Genomic DNA, 12652 nt, shown 5'->3' on the forward strand with positions numbered 1-12652 from the left:
TGGCTATGGTAATGCCCTAGGAGGAGGTGAGGCACGTGCACCAGGTACCAAGTCAGAGGGACCATTGTGGGGAGGGTGTTATTGTTCAGTGGGCGCAGCAAGGGCGGATCAGCCAGCTGGACCTGGTAAATTGTTATTTACAGTTTCTGAGCATTTAAAAGAAGTGCAGCCCAGAAGCTGTCCTGCATTCAGGGCTACAGAATCTGCCATGAGGGCTCTGGTGAGTGTGGTGTCCCTGTTCTTCCTGGGCATCCAGGCCAGTGACTGGAGCTACACAGGTAAGCCAACACCGGGCACTTCAGGACAGAGTGACAAAGCAGCCTTCTGCACTGGATATGGGTCCTCTGTTGGGGTCTGCCTGCTCCTTGTGGGTTCACGAGTGTTTTGCTATCTCTGAATGAACAACAGATAGACTTAGAACCCGGTGAGTGAGGAGACAGTGTTTCCCTGCCTCGGCCCAGGTTCACTTGGCAGCTTTTAAAACCTTCCATCTTAATTGCTGAGCCAGCTCTCTAGCCCCCTATCCCCACACCTCTCATTTTTATGACAGGGCTGCTTCGAGAACCCGCTTCTGACTGTGAGGCTGTTACTGGGATCAGAATATGTGACAAAAGAGGCTTTTAGAAAGGGCAACCAAGCTGGCCAGTGGTGGCGCACACCTTTAATCCCAGCACTTGGGAGGCAGAGGCAGGCAGATTTCTGAGTTCAAGAGTTCGAGGCTAGCCTGGTCTACAGAGTGAGTTCTAGGACAGTCAGGACTATACAGAGAAACCTTGTCTCGAAAAACCAAAAAAAAAAAAAAAAAAAAAAAAAAAAAGAAAGGACAACCAAGGTCTCATAGAGACTACTAGATCACAGACAGCTTCCTTCTTAGGAATGTGCCCGTTCACAGTTCATCCAGGATGCCTTGCTTCTGCCAGAGTTCACTGACCTTACCTTATATGCCCAGTCAGACTTCTCAAAGGGAACATAAGAAGACTCTTCCCACTTGTAGCTTAATAGAACTGGGTTGGGGGTGGTAGTGTCTGGGGTGTGGGGCAGGAGGCTGTTGGATGGGTGCAGGAGGCCAGAGGGACACAAGACGAAGTCTCTTCTATGGACTGCCCTCTCACATGGGACACCACACATTCAGAGCAGACTATAAGTCCTAGATGAAGGTGACAGTCAGGGACATTGTGGAGGCTCAGAGGGCAGTTCCATCAATCGCCCTATTGGGAGATGGAGCCCACACCTGCCTGGCAGGGCTGTGGCTTTTCAGTGTCTCCCAGCAGCCTTCCTGACAGAGCTCCAGAGATGACAGAAGATGGAGGATCCAGATGGCAAATCCTAGTCTTCCTACGGTTTCAGAGCTCCCCAGGCTGCAGGCCTCCCTCTCACATGACCCCCAGACAGCCTGGGGAACAGGGTGACTTTTGTAAATGCCTGGTGGGTTCTCTGACCCTCCTAACCCCCCACAGCGCTATGACTGGAGACCGGCCTTGTGCATGCCAGGCGAGCGGGACAGTTGGGCTCTGCTTCCTTCCCAGTATCCTTAAGACCCAGACCCAACACATTTGGATCAAGGAAGGGGCTGCTGCGGCACAGAAAGATTTGCTCGAGACTTGGTTTGAGTTACTGACTAGGGTGAGGAAACAATAAACTTTTCTGTTGACGACAAACCAAGAAGCCCCAAGCCGAGCACCGTTCCTAGAACAAGCCATGTGCTCTTTCAAAGCTGTCCTTGAACGATCCTCAATTGCAAAGGGCTGAACAGAGCTGGGCATGGTGAACCTTTAATCCCAATACTCAGGAAACAGAGACAGCCAGATCTCTTGTGAGTTCAAGGCCAGCCTGGTTTACATACCGAGTTTAAGGACAGCCAGGGCTACATAGAGAGACCGTGTCTCAAAAACCAAAAGTAAATCAAAACAAATAACCTAACAAAACCTGTCAGTGGTGAGGGCCTCTGTCACCTGCAGTGATTGGCCACCATTATGCTGGCTTTGGGATTATTAACCATCTCCTAAAAGATAAACTTAACACCTTTCCTTTCCTTTCTAACTCTCTTCCTCTTTTTTCTTCTTTTTGGAGACACAGTTTCTCTGTGTAGCTGACCTAGAACTCACTCTATAGACCAGGCTGGCCTCAAACTCAGAGACCAGTCTGTCTCTAACTCCCAAGTGTGTGCCACCACAACCTCCAGGTTTTTTTTTGTTTTGTTTTGTTTTGTTTTTTAAAAAAAAAAAAAACAAAAAAAACAGCATCTCACTATGTTGCCCAGGCTGGCCTTGAACCTCTGGCTCATTTACACCTGCGATAACAAGACAGTAATCACAACACCCAAAAGATACGAGGATTGCCACAAGTTCAAGGCCACCTAGGAATACATAGTATGATGTCGTAAAAAATAAAACAAGTTAACTCTCAGGTTCAAAAGAACCTTCTGCCTCTTAAAAAAAGAAAGAAAGAAAGAAAGAAAGAAAGAAAGAAAGAAAGAAAGAAAGAAAGAAAGAAGAAAGAAAGATCCTCTTACCTCTGCCTCCTGAGAAGCTCAAACTATAGATATGCCCAAGGTTTTGTTTTTTTCTTTCTGTTTTTGTGTTACTTTAAAAATAGGATCTAATGTAGGCTACGATGGTGATGATCTTGAACTGTGATCCTCCTGCCTCTACCTCGACAGTGCTAGGGCTCCAGGCCTGCCCCACCCATTTAACATGATGCTTCTTCAGGTACCCTGTATTCATGGGTTGTCATTTAGATGGTCTTTGCCTTTCTGTGAACCTAGAGAAGGGGCTAGAGCAAGAAGAAGGCTGTTGTTTTGGGGGACAGAGGGTCTAGCAGCAGAGGAAGCTGAGGTGCGGGGTGGGGCTCAAGTCCAGGGCTTGGAAAGGAACACCATGCTCTCTGAAAATGAGGTCAGGGGTTATTGGTAGGCCCAGGCTCCCTTCAGGAGCCTTCATCACGTGACTACTGCAAGATAGAGGGCCAATTGCTCTGCAGGAGACCCTTGGACATGAATCATTAGCTCTGGGCTCTTTCTGCCGGTAGCTGCAAAGGACGAACACCATCGCCACACCCCAAGTACTGGGCTTAGTCCAGAGCTTTCCCAGCCTGCCTTCTGGAAGCGCTGCTTCTATTTCCAGAAGGCTGCCCCATGGGTCTTCCACACAGAAGCTCCTGACCCCAGCCTGGTGAGAAGCCTCAGAGAAGGCCCAGCGGGGTAGCTCTAAGTTGGGCCCCACTCTCTCCCATGACAGGGGATGACGGCCTGGCAGAAAATCAGTGGCCTGAGAAGTACCCTGACTGTGGCGGGAAAAGGCAGTCGCCCATCAATGTGAAGAGGAGGAAGGTGCGGTTCAACAGGTCCTTGAAACCCCTGCTCATGGTCAACTATGACGTGGAGCAGCCGGAGCTCTCTATGACTAACAACGGACACACAGGTAGGGGGACCGGTGGGACTGGCAGTCTGCGTGAGAAACAGGGAGTGTGCATACGTGTCAGGAGCAGCATGCACAGAGACCCAGTTTTCGAGGGCTGAGGAAGGACCTATGGCCTTGCACATGCTAGGCAAACCCGGGTAAGGGTTGGCTATATTTGTCGACATTCCGTCTTTTAAAGACAACCCAGGCTGGCTTCAGGAAAGGATGACCCTGGATTCCTGACTTCCCCACTTACGTGTCCTGAGTGTCGGGATTATGGAGGTATACTACCACAGTTTATGTAAAACTGGAGACCAAACCCAGGGCCCAGTGCATGCTGGTCAAGTGTTCTACTTCAACCCCGGTGGTGGTCACCTGAGGACAACAAACATCTGACTAGACAAACATCGGTCGAGACGCTGATTAAATTGTCATTCCTCACAAAGGGAGCAAATGCTTTCAGGAGGTGAATCCATTTTCAGAATCTGGAAACTTTAGTAAGTGGAACTGGAGACAGGGAGAGATGGGCCTGAGCTTTTCAACAGCCCAGCCACCAGCTCAAAAACAAAACAAAAACAAACAAACAAACAAACAAACAAAAAACCAACCACTACAGCTCCTTTCTGAGCTCCCTGAGCAGGCCTGTCCGTGCAAAGCCCCAATAGGGACAGTCTGTCTTCTCAAAGCTGCGGTCTGGGACAGGTAATTGCCAGGATCGCTCTTGTTGCTTCTGTGGGGACAACCATCCATTCAGCAGAAGCTCTGTGGGGCCTAGGTTCCTGGCTCCCACCGACTCCTGGCAGAACTCACTCAGTGACTTCCTCCTTTAAGGTCTCTTCCATTCTTGAGAAAATAGGATTTTTGAGGCTCTGAATAGTAAGCATTCATTCTACAAAGAGCCATTCCCATCTCTGAGTCTGGATTAGTAGGTTATGTTCATCCGATCACAGGCACCCAACTCCTTTAAACAATTTGGGAAGAAAGAACATTTCGAATATGAATGTCTGCTCTTTAAGGAAACATATGGATCCATGGCCAACTATAGAAATGTTTAAACGGGGGTGGGGGAAAGAGAGAGAGAGACACACAAACACACACACACACACACACACACACACACACACACACACAGAGAGAGAGAGAGAGAGAGAGACAGAGAGAGAGACAGAGTCTCAGATCTTAAATTATACCTTTTTTTGTTTTAAAACAGGGTCTCATGGAGCCCAGGCTAGCCTCCAAATGCAGATGCAGTGAGATTGACCTGAAATTCTGATCATTCTGTCAGTTTCCCAAGTGCTGAGATTACAAGCATGTGGCACCGTGCCTGACCAACTGGCACCGTCACAACCTTTCCTAGTCAGTCTCTGGTGTCACTACCCTGTTTTACTCTTGGATGGCTCATTTCAAGAGACAAAACTTTTTAAAGATCTGAGCCAGTGAGATGAATATCTGCAGTCATTTGACCCAAATAATGTCCCTGTTGGAAGTCTGAAGGGTATGCAGCAGGGGGACCCGTTTCTTTTTCCTCCGGCATTTCAGGGTTAGAATCTCAGTCAAATTAAGTCCTAAGCTAAGCAAGAGCTCGGGTCCTGGCTGGCTGTGTAACCTGGTTTCTTGTCTTCCGAGGACAAGCTGAGCCATATCATGATGGCGTGTGGTTAGAGATGCAGATGTGGGGCTCCCAGCTCAGCTCTGCCCCGGACCAAGGCACAACATAATACTGAGTCTTCCCACCCCCGGGGTCAGCTTCCTTGTCCACAAAACAGGAGTGCTGGACCCCAGTATGATGCTACCTCAGGCAGCAGTTCTGTGGGCTAGCCAAGACATTGTACGGGTAAAGCCATGAAGTCATGTCTCAAACTAGCAATCCCACTGTCTCAGCTTTCAAGTGCTAGGGGTATAGGCATATACTTTGGGCAATATTTTGACCAGGGAGCTCTGAGTCTCCCTGTGCCGTGTTCTCTCCCACAGTACAGATCACCCTGCCGCACAGCATGCACTTCAGAGACTCTGATGGCACCGTGTACGTCGCAGAGCAGATGCACTTTCACTGGGGCGGTAGGGACTCGGAATTGAGTGGCTCTGAACACACCTTTGATGGGATGAGGAGTATGATGGAGGTATGTGACAACCCCCACAGGGTCCCCTTCCCTTCAAGCTCCAGAGTCACCTTTCTTTGTGTCAGTGACTGTATGCTTGTGTTATACAGGTGTCGTGTATGTGAGTGTGCATGCACATATATATGTGTATGTGTGGAGGCCAGGGATTGATGCTGTTTCCTTTATCAAACTCTCTCTCACTGAGTCTGGATCTCATCAACCAGCTAGACTGGCTGGCCATCGAGCCTCAGGGATGCTATTGCCACTGTCTCAGAGATTATAGATATGCAGTCCCGTGCCCAGTTTTCCTTTGTGGGTGCTGGGAATTGAACTCAGTTCCTTGTTCTCTACAGCGAGTGCTTTACCAACTGAGCCATCTCTCCAGCTCTACCTTTCTTATTAAATTAGCCAATTTTAATATCGGCTATTTTTTATTAAAATATGATTTTGTGCAGTGGTGACGGTTCAGTCACCCTGTGATTGAATTTATTTTCGGTTCATTTGGAAATGACTCTGTCATTGCATTGTCGGGGAATGTAGACAGGGTCCGTCTTCAGAAAACTCAGAACGTGGCAGGAGTCTCTTGTCTGCACGGAGGCAGGCCTTCCTGGTTCAGCTGAATTTGTGTGTTAGCGGTTTTTTTAGGGCACCTCTCTGGCCTGTACCCATCCTTGGGCTGATTTCCAGCTTACTGATTCCAGTGGCTTCCAGTGGCTCTCCATCTCCTTAAGCCTCCTAGAGTTCAGGGGAGGGCACAGAGGCCTCATATAATCTAGCCTCTGCCAGAGGGAGTTTGGGTCAGGTCAAACCAGAACCACAACCTTCCAGAATCCCACTTCCTCTCTTTTTATTCTCAGAAAAGTTTCTGGTCTTGGCAGTCGGGACTTGTAGTCTGCACGGAAGGAGAGAGGGCAGAGTAGTTTGTGAGGCCTCTGCTGGAGCGTCTCACGTTCTCTCCCCTCTCTTTAGAATCTTTAAGTGTTTGACGTCCAGATGAACTACCCTTGACCTGCTTTTTCTCACTCACAGGTTCACTATGTTCACTTCAATCAGAAGTACGAGACCTTTGAGAAAGCTAAGGACCAAAAAGACGGCTTAGCTGTGTTAGCGGTCTTGGTTGAGGTAGGCTGGAACTACGCATGCGTGTCTGACTCAGGCTATGCTCTCAAGTCCAAAGGAGGTATGCGGTCTGAATGACGCATCATCTTCATTTTCTCTCTCCATCCCTTACTAAGGTTGTCCGTTTTTCCAGCCCTTGGCCACGCGTGTGTTATAAACCATGGGGCCTTGGGTAATAAGATGACTTAAAAGACCTGGAATCCCAGGAGGAGGGTTGACTAGACACAGCACAGGCTGGTCTAATGGGCCAGGTGAAACCAGCCAGACGGAGTCTAAGAAAGTCCACACGATGGACTCAGGGATAGGTCATTTGAAGTTGACAGGAATCTGGGCTGGAGAGATGCTCAGTGATTAAGAGTTCTGGCTGTTCTTCCCAAGGACCCAGGTTCTAGGCCCAGCACTCACATGGCAGTTCCAGGAGATCCACTGGCCTCTGAGGGCACCGGGCTTGCTTATGGTACACAGACATACATGCAGATAAAACACCCGTACATATAAAATACAAAACAAATAAATCTAAAAAACAAATTTAAAGTAGACAGGAATTTAATCCTCAAAAAAACTTAATATAAAACTGGATAAAGTTATAAGCAAAATGAAATGCCCAGTTGCTTCCATAGTATCTCAAAACACGAAGCTGGCCGGGCATTCCAGGCCAGCCTGGTCTACAGAGTGAGTTTCAGGACAGCCAGGGCTGCACAGGGAAACCCTGTCTCGAAAAACCAAACCAAAACAAACCAACCAAACAAACAAACAAAAAACCCAGGAAGCTGATCATGGTAGCCAAACCCGTAATCCTAGCATTCAGATGGCTGAGGTAGAGGATTGAAAGTTCAAAGTCAGCCTAGGCTAGACAATGAGATCTTGTCTCAAACAAAACATAGCAAAGCAAGATAAAAAATAAAAGCAAAATAAAAAAAACCATGCAACCCTCTTCCCACCATTTCAGCATGGGCTAGAGGCAGACAGTACATTTAAGACAGTTATTCACGAAATCAGGTAGAATTTCTGCTAAGCGTGAGTTCCCGAGGACATTCCCCCAGGGTTCATCTGGTTCCTATCCCTACTATGGTCAGACAGGAAGTTTATCTGAGATGAGACTGGCCTGGAAAGACAAGTTCCGGTTTCTCCTGGCCAGCAGAGTGGACGGAGTGTTGGGTGCAAATTGAAGCCCAGAACCACTGTCAGTGAGATAAAAACGTGATCAAGCGGTCAGAAAACAGAGAGAACTCACAGACAGAACAGCTGGGGGCGCAGTGATAGCAGCCAATCAGATCTTTGCTGGAGAGCCTCCTAGAGGAGCCGGGGTGGGGAGTGGGGGAGGGTAGGGGGTGGGGATGGAGGGGTGGAGCGAGGGACGACAGAGGCTACAGGAGCTGCATGGGTGTGTGCTGAGCTTCTCACAGAGAGGATCAGTAGAAAGGCAAGACACAGAAACTTGAGGGGTTTAAGCATGCCCTCCATCCAGTTCACTGTGACTCCAGAACTACAGCTGTCCCTAGGAATTCCAGCTACACAAGAAAAGTTAACATTTAACAGCCGAGTATGGTTGGTGTGGACCTTTAACCCCCAGCACTCAGGGGACAGGACAATCTCTGTGACTTCAAGGCCAGTCTGGTCTACAGAGTGAGTTCGAGTACAGCCAGGGCTACATAGAAAAACCCTGTCTTGCAAAACCAAAAGAAGAGAGCTAGATATGGTGACACATGCCTTTAATCCCAGTCTGAAGCCAGCCTTGTCTACTTCTAAGCTATCCAGGGGAACACAGTGAGACCCTGTCTTAAAAATAAATAAATAAATAAATAAATAAATAAAGTTAAAAACTGAGCAGAATCAGATGTGGCAGTTCACACATGTATTTGTAGCATTCAGGAGGCTGAGCTAGGATTGTCGTGAGTTCAAAGCCAGTCTGGGATACATGGTGAGTTATAGGACAACCTGAAGTAAAAAATAATAAATAAATAGATAAAATTTAAAATCTATGAGCATTATGCTTAGCAGAGACATTAACTGCTCTGTGCTGCGGGGCGAGGGGGGAGGTTGGGGGGAGCACATTCTGCAGACTAAACACAGGCAAGTCCCAAAGCGAGCCTACACATAAACAAATAAGAAAACACCCTAGGACAATTTTAGAAGATCAGAGTCAGAATTTCTTCCATATACTGTCTGATAGGTTCACGTTTCAACAAAAGAGTTTCCCATGCTAAGAGATAGGGAGATACAGGAAATGGGGAACTAGCTCAGACAGTGCTTTCCGTGCAAACGTGACGACCCGGGTTCGATCCCCAGCACCCACGTGAAAACCCAGGTATGGTGGCACATATGCATGTGTGTGTGTGCACACTGAAATATAGAAGGCAGAGATAAGAGCCAATGAGATAGCTTGGTGGGCAAAGTAGATCACAATGCAAGTATGGCGGGCTAAGTTCATCCCTGGAACCTGCATAAAGAGAGAAGCAAGTCCAGAGAGATGTCCTCTGACCTTGATACATGCAGGCCACAGCCATGTGCCCTCCCCTGTCATACCAACACACAGTAATAATAAAGTTAAAAGAGGAAATCAGGAGAATAATATGAATAATTCACAAAATCTATATGAAGAAGAAAAAAAAAAACCAACAGAACAGTCCCCAGGAGTCTGTCATAGAGGTCCATGCCTGTACCCCCTCTACTTGGAAACAGTATTGGATTACTGCAAATTCAAGGCCAGCATGATCCACGTAAGGAGTTCTAGACCAGCCCAAACTACACAATAAGAAAAACAAAATCAAGCCAGTCGGTGGTGGTGCACGCCTTTAGTCCCAGCACTTAGGAGGCAAAGGAAGGCAAGTCTCTCAAGTTTAAGGTCAGCCTGGTCTACATAGTGTGAGTTCCAGGACAGCAGGGGCTACACAGAGAAATCCTACAAAAAAACAAAAACAAAAACAAAAACAAAAAAAAACCCTAAAACAAAATCAAACCTAACCCAACCAAATCAACAGGGGAAAACAGCAACAAAATATGCCTCTTAAACCAGAAGCAACTTTTGTTTTCTTCTTAAAAAAAAAAAACAAAAATCAAGGCCGGAGAGATGGCTCAGTAGTTAAGGGCCCTTGCTGCTCTCACTGAGATAGCACCTGTATGATAGCTCACAACCTGCTGTGACTCCAGTTCCAATGGTCTAGTGCCCTCTTCTGGATTCCCTGGGCACTGCATGCAGATGGTGGGCATACAGACACACAGGCAAACTCTGATACACATTAAACTAATTCAATTAAATCAACATTCATACAAGAGCGGTCTAGCAGGAGGGCTAGGGGAGCAGCTTCTTCTGGGACATCATGTCTGTCAGGAGCCCTGAGGATAGAGATGAGGGCAGTTGGTAGCAGGGGGCAGTCATTTTATCTCCCACTAGGACAGCTGAGCCGGGCTACCTCCATGTTTTTTTGCTTGGCCTCCAAGCTGGAAAGTCAAATGGCTGGTGTGGGGCGATGGGCCAAGTTCCCCTGTGCTGAGTGCTCTGTGCTTCTCCGCAGGTTAAAGAATACGCTGAAAACACATACTACAGCACCTTCATTTCTGAGATGTCCAACGTCAAACATCCAGGTAAGGAATGCTCACAGTAGGAAAGAGGTGTGAGTGGAGAAGCCGCAGCCCTTCTGAGGGAAGCCAGGTCTCTTTGACTGAGGGCCTTGTCCCGGCACTTTCTGCTGTAGGTTTAGGAGGGAAGCATACCTCTGAGAAACCACGCATAAGTTCTTGTCCACTGTCCTCTCTCCAGCTCCTAAGTATGGATTCTTTTTTTTTTTTTTTTTTTTTTTTGTGAGACGGGGTTTCTCTGTGTAGCCCTGGCTGTCCTGGAACTCACTCTGTAGACCAGGCTGGCCTCGAACTCAGAAATCCACCTGCCTCTGCCTCCCAAGTGCTGGGATTAAAGGCTTGCGCCATCACTGCCCAGCTTGTATGGATTCTTAAGTTATTAATATGTACAGTGTTTGTCTTTGTGCTCAGACACACCCCCAGAGGCCAGAGCCTTACCACTCTCGCAGAAGACCTAGGTTTGATTTCCAGAACCTAGATATCAGCTCACAACTGTCTGTAACTCCTGTTTTAGGGGATCTGAAGCCAGTTTCTGACCCCTTTGGGCACTAGGCATGCACATGGTATACATACATACATACATACATACATACATACATACATACAAACAGACAGACAAAATGCTCATACACAAAAAATAAAAATAAATTTTAAAACGTATTCTCTATGGAGAGCGAAGAGGTGACTCAGCGGTTATGGGGGTGCATTCTGCAGTCATCGGGGTCCGGCGTTCCGACCCCAGCAGCCATCTACCAAGCTCAGTGCCCCACAAATGCCTGTGATTTTAGCTTTGATTCCTTGGAGGGAGAGTTACAGGCAGTCGTAGATCACCTGACATGGGCGCTGGGTGCCACACGAGGGGCTTCTGGGAAAGTATTATATGCTCTTAACCACTGAGCCATCTCTCTAGCTTCTGGAAGTCACTTTGTTTATTTTAGTGATTTATTTATACAGGTACACCGGAAGATAGCATCAGACAGTTGTGGGCTGCCACGTGGGTGCTGGGAATTGAACTCAGGATCTCTGTAAGAGCAGCGAGTGCTCTTAACCACTGAGCCATCTCTTCAGCCCTAGAAGTCACTTTAAAGCTCAGGCTGGCTTTGAACTCAGGGACAGGTTTGGGTCTCACTCTCCCAAGCGCTAGGATTACAGCTTGCCCCACCAGGCCCAGGTCTCTGCTGCTCACCCATCCAGAGCAGTAAACCGGTGGACAGTTTTTCAGCCGTTAGCGCCTTCATTCTACAGCTTAGGTCAGCTGACTTGAACATCCCTGAGGCAGAGCCCGAACTGTCCCTGCTGGGGCTGCAGGGCTCCTCTCCTCCATCCCCTGTCTTTTCTCTTAGGACAAACGACAACTCTGAAAAACGTTAACATTCGGAACATGTTGCCGGTGGACATCAGACACTATTATACCTACAATGGCTCACTCACCACTCCTTCCTGCACAGAAAATGTCAAGTGGTTTGTGCTTCGTGATTTCCCCACTCTCTCCAAGGTCCAGGTAACAACAGCTCTACCCCTCAAAGCCTCCTCTTGACTGCCTGGATAGGAACGACACTCCCAGAAGCCCACATGACTCATTGATATAAGCCACACACAGGCTCTGATACTGCCTTAGTCACCAGCTCAGGGATGGCCCCGCCCTTCTCCGTCCATTACTAATTAAGAAAATGCTATACAGCTGGATCTTATGGAGGCATTTTCTCAGTTGAGTTTCCTCATTTTAGATGACTCTAGCTTGTGGCAAGTTGATATAAAACTAGCCAAGACCAATATTGACCCCACCCCCACCCCCACGGAACTGTGGGTGACCTTCAGCCACCGAGGCAGGGATGGGTGCGAGAGGCACCAGCTGATCCAAGGAACTTTGATTTGACAGAGTGAAAGCTCTGGACTCAGAGCCAAGGGGACAGAGAGGCGCATGCTAAGGACAGATGTTCTCAAGCAGACCTGACTAAGCTCTGTCCTAGGTCCTGTGTGGCTAACATTCTAGGCCAGTGACTGCCTCTACTCTTTGTCATGTTAAAACACAACTTTATATTCAGTCTTAAAAAAAAAAAAACTAGTTAATTGTGTGTGTGTGTGTGTGTGTGTACCAGAGTGTATGTATGTCTGTTGTACTGGAGTGTGTATATATGTGCACCGTGTGCATGCAGGAGCTGGTGGAAGCCAGAAGAAGTCACCAGAGGTCACCAAATCTCTTAGAGTTACAGTTAGAAGTACCTGTGAACTGCTGTGTGGGTGCTGGGAACCAAACCCAGGTCCTCTGCAAGAGCAATGCGTGTTCTTAACTACTGAATCATCTCTCCAACCCTCAGTTATACTCCAGTCTTTTGAAGAGAATTGGTCTATAGGTCCTCTTTTGTCTTTCAGAATAATAAGTAGTCCAGGTACATGAACAAATCAACCAATCTCCCTCCCTCCCTCCCTCCCTCCCTCCCTCCCTCCCTCCTTCCC

At 47.8% G+C, this 12652-nt stretch overlaps 1 protein-coding gene across 1 annotated transcript in view; it reads left to right on the forward strand.

The window, feature by feature from the left end:
* Window positions 1-208: 208 nt before the first annotated feature.
* Ca6 (carbonic anhydrase 6) overlaps window positions 209-12652 on the forward strand; it is a 16393-nt gene continuing 3949 nt past the window's right edge. The window contains exons 1-6 of the mRNA XM_028757799.1: window positions 209-278; window positions 3237-3419; window positions 5370-5518; window positions 6527-6619; window positions 10132-10201; window positions 11539-11696. Coding sequence (XP_028613632.1) covers window positions 209-278; window positions 3237-3419; window positions 5370-5518; window positions 6527-6619; window positions 10132-10201; window positions 11539-11696 — 723 coding nt within the window. The remainder of the gene's footprint in view (window positions 279-3236; window positions 3420-5369; window positions 5519-6526; window positions 6620-10131; window positions 10202-11538; window positions 11697-12652) is intronic.

Source organism: Grammomys surdaster, unplaced genomic scaffold (assembly GCF_004785775.1).
Source record: "Grammomys surdaster isolate TR1022 unplaced genomic scaffold, NIH_TR_1.0 126185, whole genome shotgun sequence".
Lineage (NCBI taxonomy): Eukaryota > Metazoa > Chordata > Mammalia > Rodentia > Muridae > Grammomys > Grammomys surdaster.